The 19,365-nt window shown below is 52.4% G+C and overlaps 1 protein-coding gene across 5 annotated transcripts in view; it reads left to right on the top strand.

The window, feature by feature from the left end:
* CDH23 (cadherin related 23) overlaps positions 1-19,365 on the top strand; it is a 207,333-nt gene that overhangs the window by 107,894 nt on the left and 80,074 nt on the right. For all 5 annotated transcript variants that reach the window (XR_008577914.1, XM_054832459.1, XM_054832455.1 and 2 more), the window contains exons 10-12: positions 8,042-8,154; positions 10,177-10,365; positions 18,634-18,783. Coding sequence is in view for 4 of the 5 variants with exons in the window: in XM_054832459.1 (XP_054688434.1) it covers positions 8,042-8,154; positions 10,177-10,365; positions 18,634-18,783 (452 nt within the window). In the remaining variant the exon portion in view is untranslated. The remainder of the gene's footprint in view (positions 1-8,041; positions 8,155-10,176; positions 10,366-18,633; positions 18,784-19,365) is intronic.

The following is a 19,365-nucleotide window of genomic DNA, read 5'->3' as shown; positions in this document are numbered from 1 at the left end:
GGCAGATTTATGGAGATAGCCTCTGTGCTGGGGACTCTGCCTCATCATCTTTCATTTCCCAGGCAAAGTGAGTGACTTGTTGTATAACACGACCTGTTCTAGATAAGGCTTTTCATTTAGGGGAACTCTCCGGTCTAACAGAGATTGATTTTTCCCAGTGGAAATCGGAGGGCCCCGGCGCTCTCGGCAGGACCGGGACTGCAGACGGCAGCGTGTTTTCACGTTTGCTGCTGCTGCGCATCGCCTGGGGCGTGGGGAATCCTTTGGCTCTTTAAGAGGAGGATTTTTGTCATGAATTAAATGGCAATTTAATTAATAGGCAGGAGGGGACTTTGGCCTGTGAGCTCTTGTTAGAAGAAACGTATTGTGTGACAGCAGTCTCGCGCTTTGCTCGCTAGCGGTAAACTTCGGGTTTCATTTCTTTCCAGGACAGTCAGGAGACTTCACGTCTCCTGGCCCGAAGATGTGAGGGTGACCTGCGCTGCTCGGGCAGGTATCGAAGGGTTAAACCAGGGAAAGGGTCCCTGGGCTCTGCAAGATGCCCGCACGTCAGTCCCTGCCTGCCTGACACGTTTCAGGTGCCGTGATGGATGGGCAATGGGAGATTGCACAAGGGCAAGCCACGCGTCCTTCCCGAGGCTTGGAAAGTCCTGCAGGAGAGAGGGGAAGGGAGCATGGGGCTTTCGGTCGGTGAGCTGGTCCTTGGGGCTCTGCACAAACCTTTAGGGTATTTATTTAATTTTTTTTTCCCCCCAAAAAAAAGTTGATTCTTTTAGGAGGCTGATGCAGTTTCTGGCAAAGCGCTCTCTTCCTAAAGCTGGCGCATCCCAAGGGAAGCAGGAATTAGAAATCATTATTTGCACAATGTAACAGAAGCGTGAGTTACAAAAGCAAGAGGGAAGCATGCCTGAGAAGAATCGTTCATATATATATACATGTGTGTGCGTGTGTGTAAAAATCCCTGCAGTAGCTATCAGAACATGTTTTACGTGGTCTTAACAGGTCTGGAGTCCCCCGCTGCCTTCCTTTTGAAAGTGCAGCGTGAACCCCTGAGGTAAGGTTCGACGGCCGAAGAGGCGTCCCAGCCCTCCGCTGCCAACACCTCCCTTCATGTTTTGACCCAGCTTAATGAAGGAGGCAGGGCAAAGCAAACCACTTCCCCGAGTCCCTTAAACCGGCCGTCAGGGAGGATCCCTGGAAACAAGACTCGCTAATTTTAATATTCCCTTTGCCAGCTGGCTACATCGCACCGGGTTTTTTCCCCCAGATTCGGATCGCTCGGTGAACTGCTAGGGTGTTAAAGTCCTCATAAATTACACCTGCTGGGAGGGCCTTCCGGCGTGATTTAAAGGCAGTCATCACAGCAGAACATTGCTGTGGGAGGACACGCTGATGGGTGGAAAAGTGCCTCACGCCAAGTTATTCGTCAAAGGCTGTTTTCCCACCCTGCCAATGCAAGGGGATGAGACAGCACGAAGAAGAGATGGTGGCTGCGGCCACAGCCCCTCTTTTCTTGGCTCTCTTGCTCCCCGTCTTCCTCCCCGCTGCTAATGATGCCTCGTCATCGCGTTGGCATCTCGCTTTGGCTCCCTGGTAATCCAGAAATCACTGGAAATGGATACGGTTGGGATAATGCTTTGCGTGGCAGGTGGTCCCCCAGCAAATGGCCTGCAGTAATTAAAACTATACATTCCCATTTATGTGTAAATACGAAAGAAAAGCATATTTTTTGTTGAATTTCTGGGACTATTGAACTTCCTGGCATTCAACGTGCATTCAAGATGTTGGCAACCACTGGGAAAGGATGCGCTGTCTCTGTTCATGTTGGGGCTAGAGAAAACAACCGTTTCGGAGATGCTTTGTAATCGGTGTCTGAGCGGAAGATTTTCTGAAAGGTGTTGAGCCTGGAGATGTGGGGGTTCCGTGTAAAGCTGATTCAGATTTGTTACCGGGAATATTACAGCGTACTTCTTCGCATGCTCTCCTGACGAGTCTGCTTACCGTTGTGAAGAGGCAGGAGAGGGGATTTGTGGGTCTCTACATCCAGCGCAGGCACGGTATAGCCGTTAAGAAAGTGCCAATTTTATGTGCACGTACCCTTCGGCCGTGGGGCGAGACCGCGTTCCGCAACTGCTGCTCCGAGGTGGCGGTGCCCAGACCAGCCCCTTTTCTTTTGGGAATGCACCTCCTGCACCCTGTTTATTCGGGCAAAATGCTCAGGCAGAGGGTTAAATTGTTGCATTTACAGAAACGAGTGAAATAAGCGTTTACTGTCGTTTTCTCTGCGTTGCTCTGCTGTCTTGACTCACGATCCAGCTGTTAGCTGTTCTCCCGTAGAGGGGTTTTAGGATTAAATTCATGGAAAGAGGAAAAGCTGGGAGGAAAAAACCCAAGCCAGGCAGTGCTGGTGATTTGCCTTCCCTTTGAGCCGCCGAGGACGTGGGGGAACAGTGGTTGTGGTCCAAGACTCAGCATCCTTTCATGGGATGAATTATCCTCAGAGCAGGAACCTTTAAAGCCTGCGGGCTCTGTTCTTCTCCCTGATACCTGGCCGCAGCTCCCGGGGGCTTCGGGAGGGGGAATCGCACCTCAGGTAATAAATCTCTCCTTTTATTTTCTCGCCCTGTATCGTTCTAAAAAAGGGAACCGTGCGAGCATTTAATCCGAGTTTCTTTTGCGGCTCTGCGAGATCAGAAAATCTGCCAGTTGTGCTAGAACAGGCAATTAAATCTTTTGGGGAAGATACTAAAAACGCCTGTTTGCAGAGCGAACGTGTGCGGAGGAGTGCCGACACACAGCTTTGGGCTTGAATTGCTTGTCCCAGAGAGAACTGTATCTGCTGGGAAGAAGAACAAACCAAAGCAGGAGGGACGGGCACTGTTTCCTAGAGCATCTTGATTTCACGCAGAGCGAAGAAATAAAGCGCAGGTTGTAACAACCCCTTTTCCTTTGGAAATAACTTGTGCCTTTTGAACTTAAGCGTGGGGCAAGGTATCCGCCCTGGCGCGCTTCCCTGCGTATGGCACGGGGGCAAAAACTCAAGGTGAAGAGCAGCGAGGTGGCCACGGCAGCTGACGGACTATTTATACGATGATAACTGTGTCTGTTGCTGACTCTGTGAACCACATCCAACAGCATCTATTTCGGTGCCGAGGAGCCCTGACGGAGCACATTTTGATTAATAAATTATCCGGTGCAAGGTGTGTGATGGGTTCCCCTTTCACATCTCATGAAAGTCATCCGCTCCAAGTTCAGCGGCTCAGCAAGCCCGGGGCATTTTGAGGATGCAGCTCCCCGATACAAACGGCCCTTCGTGGGGAGGTGGAGGAAGGGGCCGGGGGGGGGGGGGGGGTGGGATTTGCCTGCACGGGGGCATCGGCTTCCCCTGGCTGACAGGCTGCTCTTGGCAAGAGCTGGGCAATAGCTGCATCTCTCCCTCCGAGGGATTTGAACGATGCTCAAAGGCCAAAGGGGTAGGGAGGAAGGAGGAGACATCAATGTCTTTTTTTTGTCTTTTTTTTTTTTCCCTGGGTTTGAGCCAGTATTTTTAATGGACTTTTTAAACTGTGAGAGTGTTGGCCGAGGGCAATTAAACATTATGGCCTTCATCTATAAAACCCCTCGTTATAGCAGTGTTTCTCCAAAATGATGCCTATGCCACCATCCGTTCCTCAATGAGCCTGGAAAAACACTCCGAATGGGCTACTGCGATCCATCCCATTGCTCCCAACCCAGCGCCGCGTTGGTCCCTGCCTTCCCGCTCTCCTGCCCGGTTGCGGTGGATGGAGGAGCTGCTGCTGTCCCTGTACCTGCACACGGATGGACGGATGGGGAAGTTTTCCTTCTCCTTTTACCTGGCTCATAGCCAGAAGCTGGACTTGTATGTCCTGAGCAAGCCTGTTCCCTGCCAGGTGAGAGCAACGCCTCGGCCAGAAATGCATTCATATTGCTGTCCCAAAGTTCATTTTTTTTTTTTTTCCTTGTTCTCACCTTTCCTCTGTCTTTTGGAGTATTTAAAAACATTATCTGCATTCCTTTTCTCCTCTCTGCATTCCCTTTTGCTGCTCACCCTTTCTGCCCCATCTCTGATTCCTACCCTGGGGGTCTCTCCCGGTCTCTCCTGCTGTCCCCCACCTCGCGCTGTGCCCAGCTCCGTAGGTTTGCGGTGGCAGCAGAGAGGTAGCAGTGGCGCCTGCCTTCCCACGGGGTGGCTGCTACCTCCTGGGCAGCCTCACCTTTATTTTCTGCTCCCTGCCCTGCTTTTCTTAAGGCCGCCTTTGCTTTCCCAGCACTTGAAAGCAGAGCTGCTCCTTTGCTGACGAAGACCCATTTATTCCTTAGCTTTGCCGGCTCCGTGCGATGGAGCTGCGTTGCCTGTGAACGTGCCACATCCTTGTCTGGATGGGGAAGGAGGTGGAGGACACGTAAGCCTCTGTTTGGCAGAAACCAGAGCATGGTCTTGGGCTCCCTTTTCAAATCAGAGGCATGGGAGTGAAGTCCTTGGTGTCCATCCAGAAATGTTTTGGTGGCTCAGACCAGACCTCAGGCTAGGCAGTAGATGGCTCAAGCAGGGACGCGTCCAGCAGCCGGTAACTCCTGAGCTGAGTGAGCCATCGCTTCATCGCCTGGTGCGGAGCAGAAGGTGGTGTGTGCCGTGGCGTGAGTGCTGCTCGTGGGAGAACGTGCGAGGGCGACACGGAGGAGAGGGGGCAGCGGGGGCACCTTTCTGCAGGTCACTTGGCTTCCATGTCGAGTGCAGCCAGGATAGGTCCTCTCTGCGTCATTACAAGAGTTTGCAAAGTGCAAACCTGGAGGTGGAAAGGTCTGCGCTGTTCCGCGTCCTCCGAGAAACAGGATTATCTGGGGCTCTCGGCTGGGTTTGAAATCCCTGCGAAGGTTCTCCATCCCCTCTGTGTTCTCCATCCCGTGTCTGTGCACTGCGGTAGCGCCTCAAAACCAGCGAGGAGCAAACCGCAGTTTGCTCTGTTGGCGTGCTCGGCAGGCAGCGCTGGCCACCGGTCACACAAGCCATCGGCCGGAGCTTTGGGGCAGCATGACGAGGAGCTGGCTCAGCTCCTGGCATCCACCTGCCTCCAAGGCCACCCTTGGGCACAGGCGGCTACGGGTGGCTGGCCGGGAGCTTGCAATCAGTGCAACTGGGAGCAGGACGGAGCAAGCACTGGGAAAGCAGTGGAGCGGACAAACGGGTTGAAAGCCATCAGCCAGTGTGGCCATCTGCACCACCAGCTGCGGACTAAGCTGCGCCTAACCCAGGCTCGGCTTTTTCCTGGGTCAGGAAGCTGATGGAGAGATAACGGGGAAGAGCCAGGCGGGGAGGAGAAATTATACAGGGGTGGGGAGGGAAAGACAAAATTGGCTATTTTTCCCCCACCTTTTTTAAATTTTTTTTTTTCCTTGTTCTGAGGAAAGTGAAGGCATGTGAAGATGATTAAAGAGATTTTTGCAAAGAAAGCGTCTCGGGGGAACGTGCATTGTTCGTCAGCGTGAGTACTTCAGCGGGGATCACTGGTCAGAGGAATAATGAAGCGGTGGTTGGAGAGGCATTGTAGAGGAAATTATGAAAGGCCTCTGAGGGAAGAGTTTGGAGACACCTCTTTCCCTTCTGAGGCTAATTTGCAAATCCGACAATTTTCTACTAGCAGAAAGGCGCCCCGGAGGGCATCGGATGCATATCTGTGCTGGGGAGGCTGAGCTAGAGAAAAGCCTCTGATGTGCAGCCTGGGAGGAGGGTATTTGGGTCCCTAATTTATTCATCTATCCTTCAAAAAGTGACTGTGGTCAAATACGAAACACGTCACCATTTTTAGGACACGGCGCTCAATGCCGTGTTTAGTCTTTTGTGTCCGACTCCTGCCCTATTGACCTATTTCCACTAAAATCCATTGGTCTCCGCGTTTACGGATTCCTGTTAGCAGAACAGTGGTTTGTGATTAAAAAGGTATTTTATTATGCTTTATATTAGGAGGAGTGTACCAAGATCGCCCTGACGCATAAACTTTACCATGGTAACATGGCATCCTGGAGCATTTAAATGCCTTGCAGCACAATTCAATATATCTCATGGAGCATCCTTCAAACCTGGTATCAGAACTCGTCTCCTAAAGAATCAGCTGTAAATTACAGAGCAAAGGTGGGAAGTCATGATGAAAAGAGAGGAATGGTCCAAGGCGGAAGACTAGAGATCTTCACGTACAGCAGCAAAAAGTTAGATTAAAAAAAAAAAACCAACCCCAAACTAGGCTGCTGCTAATATTTTAAGTAGCTGTGTGTCAGTTCGTTAAGCCGGCCAGCAGTCAGCGGGCCATTTTGGGTGGAGAGAGGAGAAGACCAAGGATGGAAATTTGAGGCACTCCATCCGGGAGGAAGATAGAAAGGCTCGGTAATGGGGGAGAAAGGTGTTATGGCACGCAGGGCTCTGGGCAAGAGAGGAGCTGCTGGCAGCCAGCGGCTCGTGAAAGCCAAGGTGGCTCCCAGGGCCGGGAGGGAGGGGAGAGCCAGAGGACCTGGAGGCTTTGGCCATCCCACGAAATTGCAGCATGGTTAAATGGGGGATTGGAAGGGAGCGAGGGGGATGCTGAGTGATGGGAAACAACTTTCTGCGGCAGCAGATCTGTCTTGCAGCTCCCTTCCGAGGAAATGACAAATGTTGTGTGTGTTTCATTCACGCCGAGATATATTGAGAAGACGAGGGGGGTTTATTTTATTTTTGACTGGGATGAATATAGCGTCCCTGCAGGGTCTCCTCGCTCCCGTTTGGGGCTGGATCAGGGGTTTCCGCATATGGTGAGACGATGTGGGCAGTGGTGCGGGTGGCCGTACACCTGTGTGAAACCTCCTTGGTCATCACTAATTCAGCAGCCTCCTCCGGTATTGTGTTGGGCCGGTGTCAGGTATCCCGGGATCCGCGTACCAACTGCTTGCTTTCGTCTGGCCGACAGAGACAGCACCTGGGGCTGTTGCAAGGGCATTCCCACTGCAGGACGTTCGTCTTTTTAGTGTCTGCTGGCCGTGAGATTCAAGCGTTGTATTAATCCTCTCTGGGTGTCTAACTCCGGAGGAGGAGTCAAGCCGAGGATGGGATGCTCGGGAGGCAGCACTGCCCTCCGCGGCACCCTGTCTGGTTGCTTGCACGTAAGGACCGGCACAGAGGCCAAATTTGGCTCAAGTAGAGGAAAACAAGGCAGCTGCATGAGGTCAGCACATCTGGCAAGAGCATGAAAGCAGGACAAGTGCCTGTGGTACTTACCCTAATACTCTCCCTGGCACCGAATACGTCCAGCTAAGAAAATTCCCGAGCTGCATGTGGCTTCTCTGTTATTTGACAGATTTTTTTTTTTTTTTTTTTTAATTTTTTCCTTTGATTAACCTTCCCGGTCTCTCCTTGAATACATGTGGACTTTTATCATCCTCAGCATCCTCTGGGAAGAGACCCCACAGTTAAGCTTGTAACGTGAAGAATCACTTGCGAGCTTGATCCGTCTGCGCCTTCCTCTGATTAACCTGGACTGATGTCCCTTAACTCTTGTATTTGAAGAGAGAGGCCGTGCCCACCCCAGGGACACGGTGCCCTGGGAATGCAGGTGGTTATTCGGAGGGGAGCACCTGGATTCGGCCCTGCTGTTGCATATTTTAATAACCAAAACCCTTTGAAATTCTTCAGCAGCCTGCAGCATTCGCGACTTTTATCGGCTGTTGGAAGGAAAGCGCCGCTTTGAGCCCTGAGCTGGGGCAGGTGAGAGGAGGAGAGGACTGTTACGGCCGTTAGGTTTTAAAGCACATCGAGATAATGGGCAGGGTTCGCAGAGCCCACCGCAGCCCATGCCCAGCTTGGAGCTCCTGGCCTGGCAGCGGGTCTGCTCTGTAAAACCTCTCTTTTAAGCACGGGGTCCGGTCACGCATGGAGACTGGCAGGGGAAGAGGCTCGCGTCCTCCCGCTTCCCTCTCTGCGTTACCCCCGCCACGCCATTTGGCATCGGCCGTACCAGCTGCTTGTGCTCACGCTGCCTTTTCTTTTGCTCAGGTAACACCAACAGCATCTTTGCGCTGGACTACATCAGCGGAGCTTTAACCCTGAATGGGCCGCTGGACCGGGAAAACCCCTTCTATAGCGCTGGATTCATCCTCACGGTGAAGGTGAGACCTCCTCCACCCGGGAGGCACGTCGGCAGAGCAGGACGGGGAGGGCACCCAGCTTGGGGACAGGTCCTTCGAGGTGGAGGCACAAACCTGGAACACGTCGCTCCCGTGAGCATCCAGAGCCACGATGTGCCGTTCCCCGGCCAAGCCAAGCGAGATGTTTAACACAGCCCCCTTCTACGGTGGCCCAAAACGTGATTGCCTCTATATGGATGTATAAGGTCATTTTTGGTGCCCTGCCTGGTCTCCAACTAGATCTGCCTGCGGCTGTATCTGCTGGCAGCGTGCAGGTGCCCTGGGCTTGCGAATAGCACGCGCCACCTACGTTCAGGCACCTGAACTGTGCCCGCTCGTGCCTGTTTCCCACCTTTCACCCCCAAAACCCCAGCAAAACCAGGAACACTTTGTCATATCAGCAGAATACGGTGTAACGGGGCATCGTCTCCATCTGCCCGGCGCCGGCGGGCACGGGGAAGGAGTGATGCTGAAAGTTGCCTCGTCAGGAAAAGGCACTGGAGCGTGGTCTTCCAGCCCCACCTGAGAGCGGCTCCCCGGCTTCGCTCGCAGCCCTGTAATTAAAATCAATACCAAGCTGGGCAGCTGGTTGGAAACACATTTAGAAGTATAGATTCTGCTGGGCCGGGGTGGGGGAAAAATCAGCATCATAGGAAGGGTCATTGATCGGGAGGGCAGCAGTCAGCACATCACCTTCTCATTTTGGCAAGCGCAATGCTTTGTCCGGGGGCAAAGGGGCGAGGAATTAGCAGCTGTGGTCCCAGGCGCAGGTCATACTGTGGGGCTTTATGCACGGGGAAGAGATCTGCATCCATCCTTGGTATCTCTTGGCTTGGGCTTTTATAGTTTAAATTCAGTAGCAATCGAGAGAGGGAGGATTTTCTGGTTTTAATAGGGACAAAAATATCTGTTTAATCTTGGAAAGGTTTGTGAACCTGAAAACTTGCCCGTTTTCCTGCCTGCATGATAATGCAGTTCCAACTATATTTTGTTGATCCGAGAGATTTTTATTTCCTCTCCCCACAAACTTTGCATCCTCCCGCAAATGCCAACTCTCTGCGGCCCGCATCCCTGGGACCCAAAATGTTCTCTGCTGCTCTCATCCTGGAGCACGCAGTGAAAATACAGCTGGATTGCTCCTTGTTCGGATCAGCCTGTTCTGCTGTCGCGTGCGGAAGCGGTGAATAGCAATGAGCCGTGTGGGTCATGTTAGCGTCGCTTTTCTGTGCCCACAGCAAAGCAAGATTATCCAAAGGACAAGAGGAGGGACTCTGCTTGAAAAGGCTGTTCCACAAGTCTTGCTTCTCTGGCAATAAAATCTGCACTCTTTCCTTTTGGGAAAGCAAAATTAAAGTCCTTCTTGAGACAGAGGTGTGATATGAAGTCATGACTCAGCTCTATATTTAGACACGTGTTGCCAAACCTATTTTAAGGTCTAAATCTTATTTTCTTTTGTTGCCCTAGTTTTCTGTCCCTTTAGTCGTACTACGGTGGTTTGCTCCCTGCTCCTGGTCCCGCCTTGGGAGATGGCAGAGGAGAAAAGAGGAGCGCTCTTTGCTCCATCGTGGCTTCCCTTATTTTGAGGACTGTCCCCCACATCTCACAAGGCAATTTTTTGGTTTAACTTCTTGTGGCAAGGAAACCACCTACTCATCCCTCAGCGTGATTCCGAGTTCTGACAACTTGTTGCGTGATAGGGGCAAGCAAGCACTTGGCCACAGCCATCCCAAGTGGGACGTTAAAGCCCTGGGAAGGTTTGCAAGAGCGCTGTGGGTCTGAAGCACGGGTGATGGGAGAGCTGGGTCACCATCCCTGCGTGTTAATGGGTCAGCGGCGTGGAAAGGTGCTCAAGGTTAAGGGGCAATGGCAGCACCAACTGAGCACCCTTCCTTGGCAAGGCGGAGGAAGCAAAAGCTGCAAGAGTCTACTCACGGCACGCACGCTTTCGTTTACATTTACTCTTCTGAAAAATAAAGGCTGCCCTGTTGTCTTCTCTCCTTGCAGGGGACAGAGCTGAACGATGACCGCACACCCTCCAACGCCACCGTCACCACCACCTTCAACATCCTAGTCATCGACATCAATGACAACGCACCCGAGTTCAACAGCTCGGAGTACAGCGTGGCCATCCCAGAGCTGGCCCAGGTGGGCTTTGCCCTTCCCCTCTTCATCCAGGTGCAGGACAAAGACGAGGTGAGGTACCCCGTGCCGCGGGCGCTTCCGTCCGTCCTTTGTAGGGTGGCACTGGTGTGGTTTTGGGGTGATGAACCTGCGATGAGGTGCATGGTTATGTCCCGATGCCCCCTTTTTCAGCTCAGTGCAGATGCCCTCCCCAGAGCGCAGGCACGGCGTGTGCTTTAATGCAGTCAGGATTGCACGGCCGGCGAGAGCCAGAAAATAGGATTGTGTGGGATGCTGATTCTCGCCCGCTTCCGAGGGCTCTTGTCGGGCAGTCCTTTGCCATTCTGTTTTAGAAAGGGAGGAGGTTTTCTCCCAGGGGACCGGTACCGCTGCTGTCGGGGAGGAGGTAAGAGATACCTGCTAGCGTGGGGCTGGAGGAAGCTGGGGAGGGACTGGGATACCAGTTCATCACTGCAAACCAGCCGGGAGCGTTGGAGGCTTGTTCCTCCTTCGTGTTAATGGAGTTCCTATTTGTTACGCGCCGGTCCGTGCCACGTAGGGATTGCAGCATGTTTTCCAGCCTTGGGCTTGCAGCCTTCAATTACTCTGATTATTTGACTTGTGCAGTTCACGTCTGGCTGCTTCTGTGTGCCGGTACCCTTCAACCCCGCCACGCTGCATGGTGTCTGCTTCAAACAAGTGCTGACACCTCATGGTGAACTTTCCAAAATCCTTCAGAATGGCAGGAGCATGTAGCCGGAGCCTTCCCTATCCCTCTTCCTGCTGAGCGAGAGATGAGGGGAGAGGGTTTGTCAGAATAAATGGCATCGTCAGGATGGTTTCCCGTGCTTCGGGTAAACGATGTGATAGCTCCGAGGAATACAAAAGGCAACATCTCCCTCCCAAAATCCCGGTGGGTCTATTAAAATATGCATCTTCTAAGATGCCTTTGCTGGCTGAAATGATGGCTTTGCTTTTCCCCAGCCCTAGGTGGAGTTCACCGCGTCTTGTAAAGCCACCCAGAAATCCCTTTTTTTTTTTTCCATGTGAAGTGATTATGACACAGAACTAATAATCTACTTGTGACATGATGTCACCATCCAAGAGTTATGAGTTCAGCCTGAAGAGGTGCAGATGAGCTATTAAGCAGATAAAAAGACTGTTTTTTCTTGAAAATGTCAATTGCTAATAAAGAAGATATAGATATGACAGATGCTTAGGATAGTTTCTGAATAGAGCCGCTGTCGTGCTTTCTGAGAGATGTCAGCAGATCCGTTCTTGAAGGGCATTGTAACACTTCTGTTTGTGCCAGAAGGATGAAGGATCTGTCATTATTTCTGGTTAAAAGCTCATTTTACTGGAGTGATTCCCATTCAAGAATTCACTTTTCAGCCTTGCTAATTTTAAAATGGGAGAATAAAAAATAGCCTTGCCTTCCCGATCGCACCAGCAAAAAATAGACTCATTCTCTTGGCGTATTTCTTTAACTTCCTGAGATTTCCCCAAAAGGATTGGCTGAGATTTTTTAAAACTGCTGAGAGAGGACCTCTCGCTCTAAGGGAGTCTGAAGGAGTTTTACTGTACGCGTCTTTGGAGACCGTCATATTAGCACAGATTGCTTTGACCGTAGCATTATTTTCACTGATAAGAAGCACAGGAGAGCTGGTGTCTTGGAATATCTGGAGGGAGCAAAGCTATAAGCAATTGGCTTGGTTGGTGGGGTTTTTTTCGTTATCCTGGGGTGGATCTTTCTTATTTCCCCTCGTTAATGCTTGCGGCTGGATTAACCATCGAGGTAGCGCTTTGGGGGAAAAAAATAGGGAGAGGATATCCAGGCTGTGAAAAAGATAGTTGCCTGATGGTGATATTTCGGATGCTCAAGTACCTCATGAGAGCTGCGAGGCTTTTGCAATCCATCTGGATTTGAGATGGCCGAGGAGGCGCCAGGCCCTCTCGGCTCTCCGTGGGTGCAGGGGTGGAGGGATGGGAACGGTGAGGTCCGAGGTCTTCAGGCAGGGACGTGACTGAGGACGCGGCTGACAGAAGCTATTTCGCCAACGCGGCCTTCATGCTGGAGATGACATGATTCATTTATGTAAGGGGCAAAGGAAAACAAGAAGAGAATTATACACGTCTCCGGGGAGAGCAGATAAATAAATAAATGAGAGCAGATGGATAGAGGCACGTGAAATCAAAGCTAGAGTCTTCAGGAAGATCGTTTTCCTTGAGTTTTGTCTCCTGCCTCCCAATCTATGTCATTAAGTCCTGGGAGAGCCCCTTGGGAGGTTGGTTTCTTTCTTGAGCCAAGCCATCCAGGTGCCTTCTGGCACCTCCAGCAAGTTTTGATGCCTTTCCTTCAAGCCCTCGCACTTGTCGAGGTCCTACTTGGATGGAGCAACCTATGCCTGAACCCTGCCCCACGCAGGGGTCCCATGGGGTGGGGTGGTTTTGGGGAACCTGCCTGCCATCGCCCCCCGGTTGTGTCTCTGTAGAGCTGGGGAATGGGGTGTCGCGTGGGTCTGGCCTTTAAAACACACCGTGTGGGCTGCCGAGGCCATTAAACAAGAAGGTGTTTTGTAACCGGGCCCACGCGGCCTTTTTAAATGGTGGGTTTTTGGTCTTTCTTTCTTCTGGTGTGTTTTGCACAAACTTAAATGATTGCTTTTTGAAGGAGTTAGATTAAACGATTCAGCAAAGCACTTAAAAATGTATTTGCGTTGCACACAAGACCGCGCTTGAAAGCATGCGCTTGAATTTCCCTCTGTGTTTAAGTGCCTTTCTGGAGCTAGGCTGGCATTAAGGTCTCAGACGAGGTATCTAAGCGGGGTGCCTCCAAAGAGAAACCCGTTCCTCTGAGTCTGTCCCTCGCAAACTCCCGGCTGCTGTCCCTCAAACGTGGTCATGGTCTGGCTCCAAGGAGAGCTGGCTGGGGGTGTGAGGTGGGACAGGGAGCATCTCAAGAGGATGCACCCGGCTTGAGCTGAGATGACCCCAGACGTGGATTTGGGGTGCAGCCAAGAGGGGTTCAGCCGGGTGAGCTGGTTTTTCTTTTTGTGTTATCTATGGCTTATTGAAAACACTTGAACACGGGGGAAATCGGTGCACAGGGTTTGCACGGGGTTTTGGACGAGTTTCTCTCTCTGCCAGCTAGGCAGCAAACCGCTTGAATACTTTTCCAAAGGTGTTTGAGAGCTGGTTATGAAAATCCGTGAAAGTTTCTCAGTATTTAGGCTGAGCCCATACCCAACCGGACACCACAAAAGACTGGTGTGTGTATTCATACGCACTCCCAGGCTGGGGGTGGATTCTCCTCTCGCTAATGTCGCGATAGATCAGCAGGGACGAATAAATCTTGTGTGTGAGACGGAAAATTAAAGCTTTGAATGACTCAGGGTTTTTTTAGGGAGAAGGCAAGGGTTTGGCCATGCAGGAAAAGGAGCAGAGCATCCTTCAGGGCATCCCCTGTTTGAGTTGCCTGTCGCTGCAAGATCCGCAAAGGTACCTTAAGAGAAACGAGAACGTACTTTCCCAGGGCACGCCAGAGAAACCAGCTCTTCTGCCGCGGTTTTTGCTTGATTTTCCTTGATGCGGTTGACTGAAGAGGAAGAAAAGGGCAGAGGCTGTATAAAGCACAAGTATGATGGGCTGACATTTTAAAATAATTTTGAAACAATTCTCCAAAATAAGCATATTGAGGGAGATAAATGGGGAATTTAAAAAAAAAAAAAAAAAAAGAAAAGAAAATCCAGGCCATGGGATTTTGTCACTTAAAGCTACATCAGAGACTCGCACAGGGATATCGCATGTGCCCATGCGTGTGCAGGTGCAATATATGAATCATCCGTAGCATATATATGCATATGACAGACACGCGCACTATAAATATGATCTACACGGCAAGGAACTGTAAAGGGGAATTGACGGCGCTTGAGTATTCTCTCCCAAAAGTGCCAGCTGCCAGTCGGGCTGAATTAGATTTCACAGGGGTTTTTGCAATACATGGAATTCACCAGCAAATTACCCTTAAAGAGGGAAAATCAATCATTTGGAGCAGAGATAAGCTGAAGGCGAGGCAGCCTCGGATTGATCCCGTCTGTGCAGGCGTGTGTGGAATTCAGCAGAAAACCTGGGGGGAGCAGGGAAGGAGAAAACTCCTCGGGGAGCGGGGGAGCGGGCAAGGACTGCCACTTAGGACGGACAGAAAGAGGGGAGAAAAGGGCTGTCGCCGTGGGGAAGAGGATCCAAAAGGCTGCGGAGCGTTTTGCTCCAGGCATCCCGCATCACCTGCGACCCCAGCGAGGTCCTTAGGGATGCAGGGGACGAGCACCCACGGCCAGTGAGCCTTCCAATGGGTCATTGCTGCTGTCGTGCTTGGGTGCTGGGTGAGCGATGGGTGCTGGGAGCAAGCAGTGGGTGCTGGGAGCCTGAACTGGCTGGCTGGGCAGCGGGAGAGAGGCGGGCAACTCCGGAGGGGCTATTCAGAGCACTGGAGTTAAATGTCTTGAAGTGGGTGGAAAGAATAACCCTCTTTATGCCTTGTGTTTTCAAAGGCAGGATTAAGCATTATTTGTCTCTGACTAGCTAGAACCAGGCATAAGGTAGCCAAGCTGTACAAAGAGGCACTAATTGCTTTTTTTTAAAAAAAAAAAAACCTTTTTTTTTTTCCCCCCTTCCTCCTCCACCCCTCCTGAACTCTTAGCACTTTCCTTTCTTTGCGAACTCGCCAGAATGAGGGATATTAAACGCTCCTCGGCTTTTTGTAGGTAATAGCCAGTGCCTAGAAAGTGCCTGGGAGGAAAGCTGGAGTTGCGCTGGATTTTGTGCTTCAGAAAGGCAGGGCACTCCGTTTTGGAAAAGCAAGCTGCACCCGAGCTCGGGCAGGGGGAACCGACGGGAGCCCTGTCCCCAGTCAGCGTGAAGAGAAGAACACTGAGGATCCCAGGCTGCTTTTCCAAATCCAGCCCCCTTTGTGCTGAGAACGATTCCAGGCCACCTAGGCACCTCAGTGATTTTAGCGAGCGGTGTCGTTGAGGAAGTGTTGGTTCCTTGTCTGGGGTTTGGGGTTATTTTTTTTTTAAAGTTTGCGTTTTTGTGTAGCCATTGGTAAGTGATGCTAAATACTTGCTTTGACTGGGGGAAGGCTGAGTAATTTCCCGAAGCGTTTCCAGGTGCGCTCCCATGAGGAAGGGGCTGGGTGGGAGTGATGGATGAAGCCAGTGGGTGACGTTGGGTGAAGAAGCAAGGATGAAGCTTATGATCCATCCTCAGCCAAAGCTGGAACAGCTGATGTGGCTGCTCCTGGCTTCCTGATGGGAGAAGGGGGTTCCCGGATTCGTGGTGAACCATGGCCTCTGACCGCGTCTTGCAGGTTGGGAGAGCAAAATTTTGGCCATGATTCGTAGCAGGTGCGTGAGCAGGTCCCACACGGTGTCTGGGACTTGTGGAGGGACACATGTACCAACCTCCTGGCATCTCACAGCCTCACGCCTGAGCTTCTGCCCTTGCCTGCCGGTCCGCGCTGTGCTAGCCGTGCCCAGGGATGGGCTCCCCTCTGCTCCAGCCCCCTTAAATATGAAGATGGGGATTGCTCACGTGGGGCTTGCAAACCGGTCCATCACAAACTGGTTAAATACGACGCATCTGAGGTAGGTCAGTCAGCGGTTGCTTTTTTGGAAGCCAGGTATCGGCATGAGGTTGATGCTGGCATTGTAGCAGCAGGGACACGATACGGCTCCTATTACATGCTCCGAGGAATGCGCACGCGAAGAACAAAGTAATAATTATGCCCAACTGCAGCTACAATTGTCTTTTAGCTGAATTGACATGAAATTTCCATCAGTTGCGGCGCCGGTTACGGCTGGGAGGAGGTTTGATTGCCGGGAAGGAGGCAGCAGGCAGCAGCCTCAAGCCACGGCGAGCGCTGGCCCCGTGCGCTGGCACGGGATGAGACGAGCTGGGAAACACGCGGCCGTGTCCCGGCTTTGTGTGAGAGCGAACTTCCCTCCGAAGCCCGTTTCTTTATGGCTCAATTTGTTTTGGATGGAGGGTGCGTGCGGACGGGTTTATTATTGTAGGGTTGCTAAGCTTTGGCAGGCTGCTCGTTAATTTATGCCTCTAAAGGAAGGCAAAGGAGCCGGTTTGTTGGCAGTGATGGGAAAGACCTCGAGTGGTACAGGAGCCCGTGGGAAAGGGGTTGGAGGGGGGAAACGAGCAGGTAAAGCATGTCGTGCACCCATAGCACACCCGTGCATCCCGTGCCCATCCTTCGGCACCGCAAAGAGATGACACTCGGCCGTGAGCCCACTGCCGCACGCCAGGACCTTTGCGAGCCTGGGGAGACAGCGCTTGTTTTTCTTCTTCACGAACACGTTTCGGATCTGTCGTTTGCTCTGGGTGGCGGGAGCAGGTAGGAAGGGGTGAGGAAAGTGTAAGCAGCTCCCCGTGGCTTCCCGCAGAGCGGGGAGGGGGGGTACTAGCTGTGAGCCGGGCTGAGCCAGCCCCTTCTGCTGGGCAGCTGATAACAATTTGAATATTCAGATTTGCTTTCAGCCATCTGCAGGGGGCTCGCAGGCTCCGGGATCTAGGAGCAAGGAAAGCAGCATGGGGGCAGAAACAAAAAAATAAATAGCCGAATAAATACATAAATGGCAACTCGCAGCAGCCTTCCCGAGAGGCAGATGTATTCCCCTTCTCCAGACCTCACATGGGGAGACTGAGGCACTCAAGGGGTTGCTAATTAGGGATGGTGGGTATCTGGAGGCTGATCTCCTTCCCCAGCTGGAGGGGAATTAATCCACCCGGCTCTCTTCCCGCAAACACTTGGATTGCTTTTGATGTTTCAACTTTTATCTCGTGCCTCCAACAAACTCACTCCTCTCCGGCTTCCAAGAAAATCCCTCGCATCTCGCTGCCACGAAAGGTGCTTTCGTGTACTGTGGGGAGAGCACCGGGCCCCGAGAGAGAAACCGAGGGCTCGGCAGCAGAGCTGGGCAGAAATTCCTCAGTGAAATGGCTTTTTGTCGCTAGTGGAAAATGGTTGTTTGCTATAAATTGGTATCCTAAGGCCAGGGTGTGAAATAACGGCTTGGGGAGTGATGCTCTCTCCTGCCATCCTCCGTATCCTCTATTCCCTCCCTCCCAGGCTCTGTACCGGTGTCAGGGAGCATCCCTCGCCCGTGCTGGGGTTGGCATTTCCCAGTTTGCCAGCAAAACAGCTTGCGGAAGGAGCTAAGTTTGCCCCGAGATGCGTCTCTTTTGTTTCCTCTGTAGGGCTGTTCATTCCCCGTCGCCCCCCAGCCGAGCCTCGCTGGGCTCCTGGGGCAGTGGGTGCCCTCGGGGCTCGCTTCTGTGGCTCCGTGTGTGCCCTCGGGGCTTGCTCCTGCCGTGTGGCTCTGCCGGAGACGCTCAGCTTGCCCCCAGCTCCGCCGGCCACCAAGGGGCTGCCGGGGGGTGCGGGGAGGAGGAGGGCGAGCAGGGATTGTGTTCGTGTCGCCGGCTCTGGGCGGTCACGCTTAGCCAGCTTTTGCTATTAGTGCCCCTTCGTGCATTTAATTGGTCCCTTTTTCTGATAGGAGGGAGGTCATTCGGGGAAAATTGGAAATTCGGCTCTGGCAGCTTCTGAACTTGCTTTTCACGTGCTCTGCTGGGCCGTGCTTTGGGAAGGGGTGCTGTGCCCGGCGCGAGGGCCCTGAAATGCTGCTGCCGGTACGTCGGTGGTCCTGCTGCTTTGCCGGCCAGGTCTTGGGAGAGGAGGAGTTTTCCAGTTCCCAGCTGGTTTAGTGGAAAGAGCCCTCTGCCTGGGAGAGGCACCCGTGCTGTGCCCCCCAGCACGAGGCGATGAAACACTGGCGTGCGATACTGTGCGCGGATCTCTAAACAGTAAAAGGGATTTTCCCTCCAGCCGTGTGCTGTGCAGGTTTATCCCAGGGATGCATTCCTTTCATGTGCACATAGATTTCGTATAAAACGGGTGCATGTGAAAAGAAGATTTATAGAAATCATACGCATTGTACACTCAGTACGTGTAATAAAACACAACAAAGAGTGCTTAAGGTCCGTGCCGAAGTGTATGACTCAGTTAACCAAATGCCAGCAGAGAAACGCCCCCCTGCCTCTCCGGCACCTGCACGGTATTCATTTTTACCCGTCCGAAGGCGGAGGGCTGCGTCCAAGCTGCTGGCGCGGGCAGGTCTGTGCCCGATGCACAGGCTTTGCGGTCGGGTCGGTGCTTTTGTCCTGCGCTTGCCCCCAGGCTCATCCCGGGTGCCCGCAGCCTTACCCAGCGGCTGCGCCGGGTCCTTCCTCCGTTGTCACTGTCAGCCTTCCTCTCTCCCTTCCCAGGGACCCAACAGCGTGTTTGAGGTTTACCTGGTGGGCAACAACTCCAACCACTTCATCATCTCGCCGACCTCCATCCAGGGGAAGGCGGACATCCGCGTCCGCGTGGCAGTGCCGCTGGACTTTGAGACCATTCCTCGCTACGAATTTTCGGTAGGGCTGCACCCCTGTGCATGTTTTTGAGAGTCACCTAAGAGTGACCGTTAACCAGGCTTCTCTCTTCCTCTCTCTAATCCACGCTATGAAACTCTGGAGCATTACAAAATGGCCAAAAAAATGGAAATATAATAAAGAAAAGAAGGAGGTAGGGAAGAGATTTGCTCTGTGCCTTCTCTCTTTCCGACATCCAAAGGCTGAGCTGCAAGAGCTTCAGCAGAGCATGTCCCCCCTTGCTATGTCACCGGGCTGTAAAAGCTTTATAGAGCATAAAACTTTGTTTTAAGTGCACCGCAGCTCTCCTCAGCCCCTTGCTTTGTCCCGCTCTCTGCCTGAGCTGTAAATTCACAAGGAAGGCAAAGGAGGCTCACACCACGCCAGCGGTGTTAGTCCTGGCAGCGGAGCTTTCATACCGCTGGTGGAGAAAGATGAGCAAAAGCCTTCCTACCCTTGCTCCAGGCTGCGGTGGGGGGGCAGGTCCTGGTTCCCCATTTTTCCAGGTGAAGGCTGGGGCTGTTCGGGGCAGGTGGTGCAGGGTGTTTGGCTCACCCGAGGGCTGAGCTCACCCAGAGCTGAGCA

Source organism: Grus americana, chromosome 7, assembly GCF_028858705.1.
Source record: "Grus americana isolate bGruAme1 chromosome 7, bGruAme1.mat, whole genome shotgun sequence".
Taxonomy (NCBI): domain Eukaryota; kingdom Metazoa; phylum Chordata; class Aves; order Gruiformes; family Gruidae; genus Grus; species Grus americana.
The sequence above is the reverse complement of the archived record's forward strand: the minus strand, read 5'-3'. Positions and strand labels throughout refer to the sequence as shown.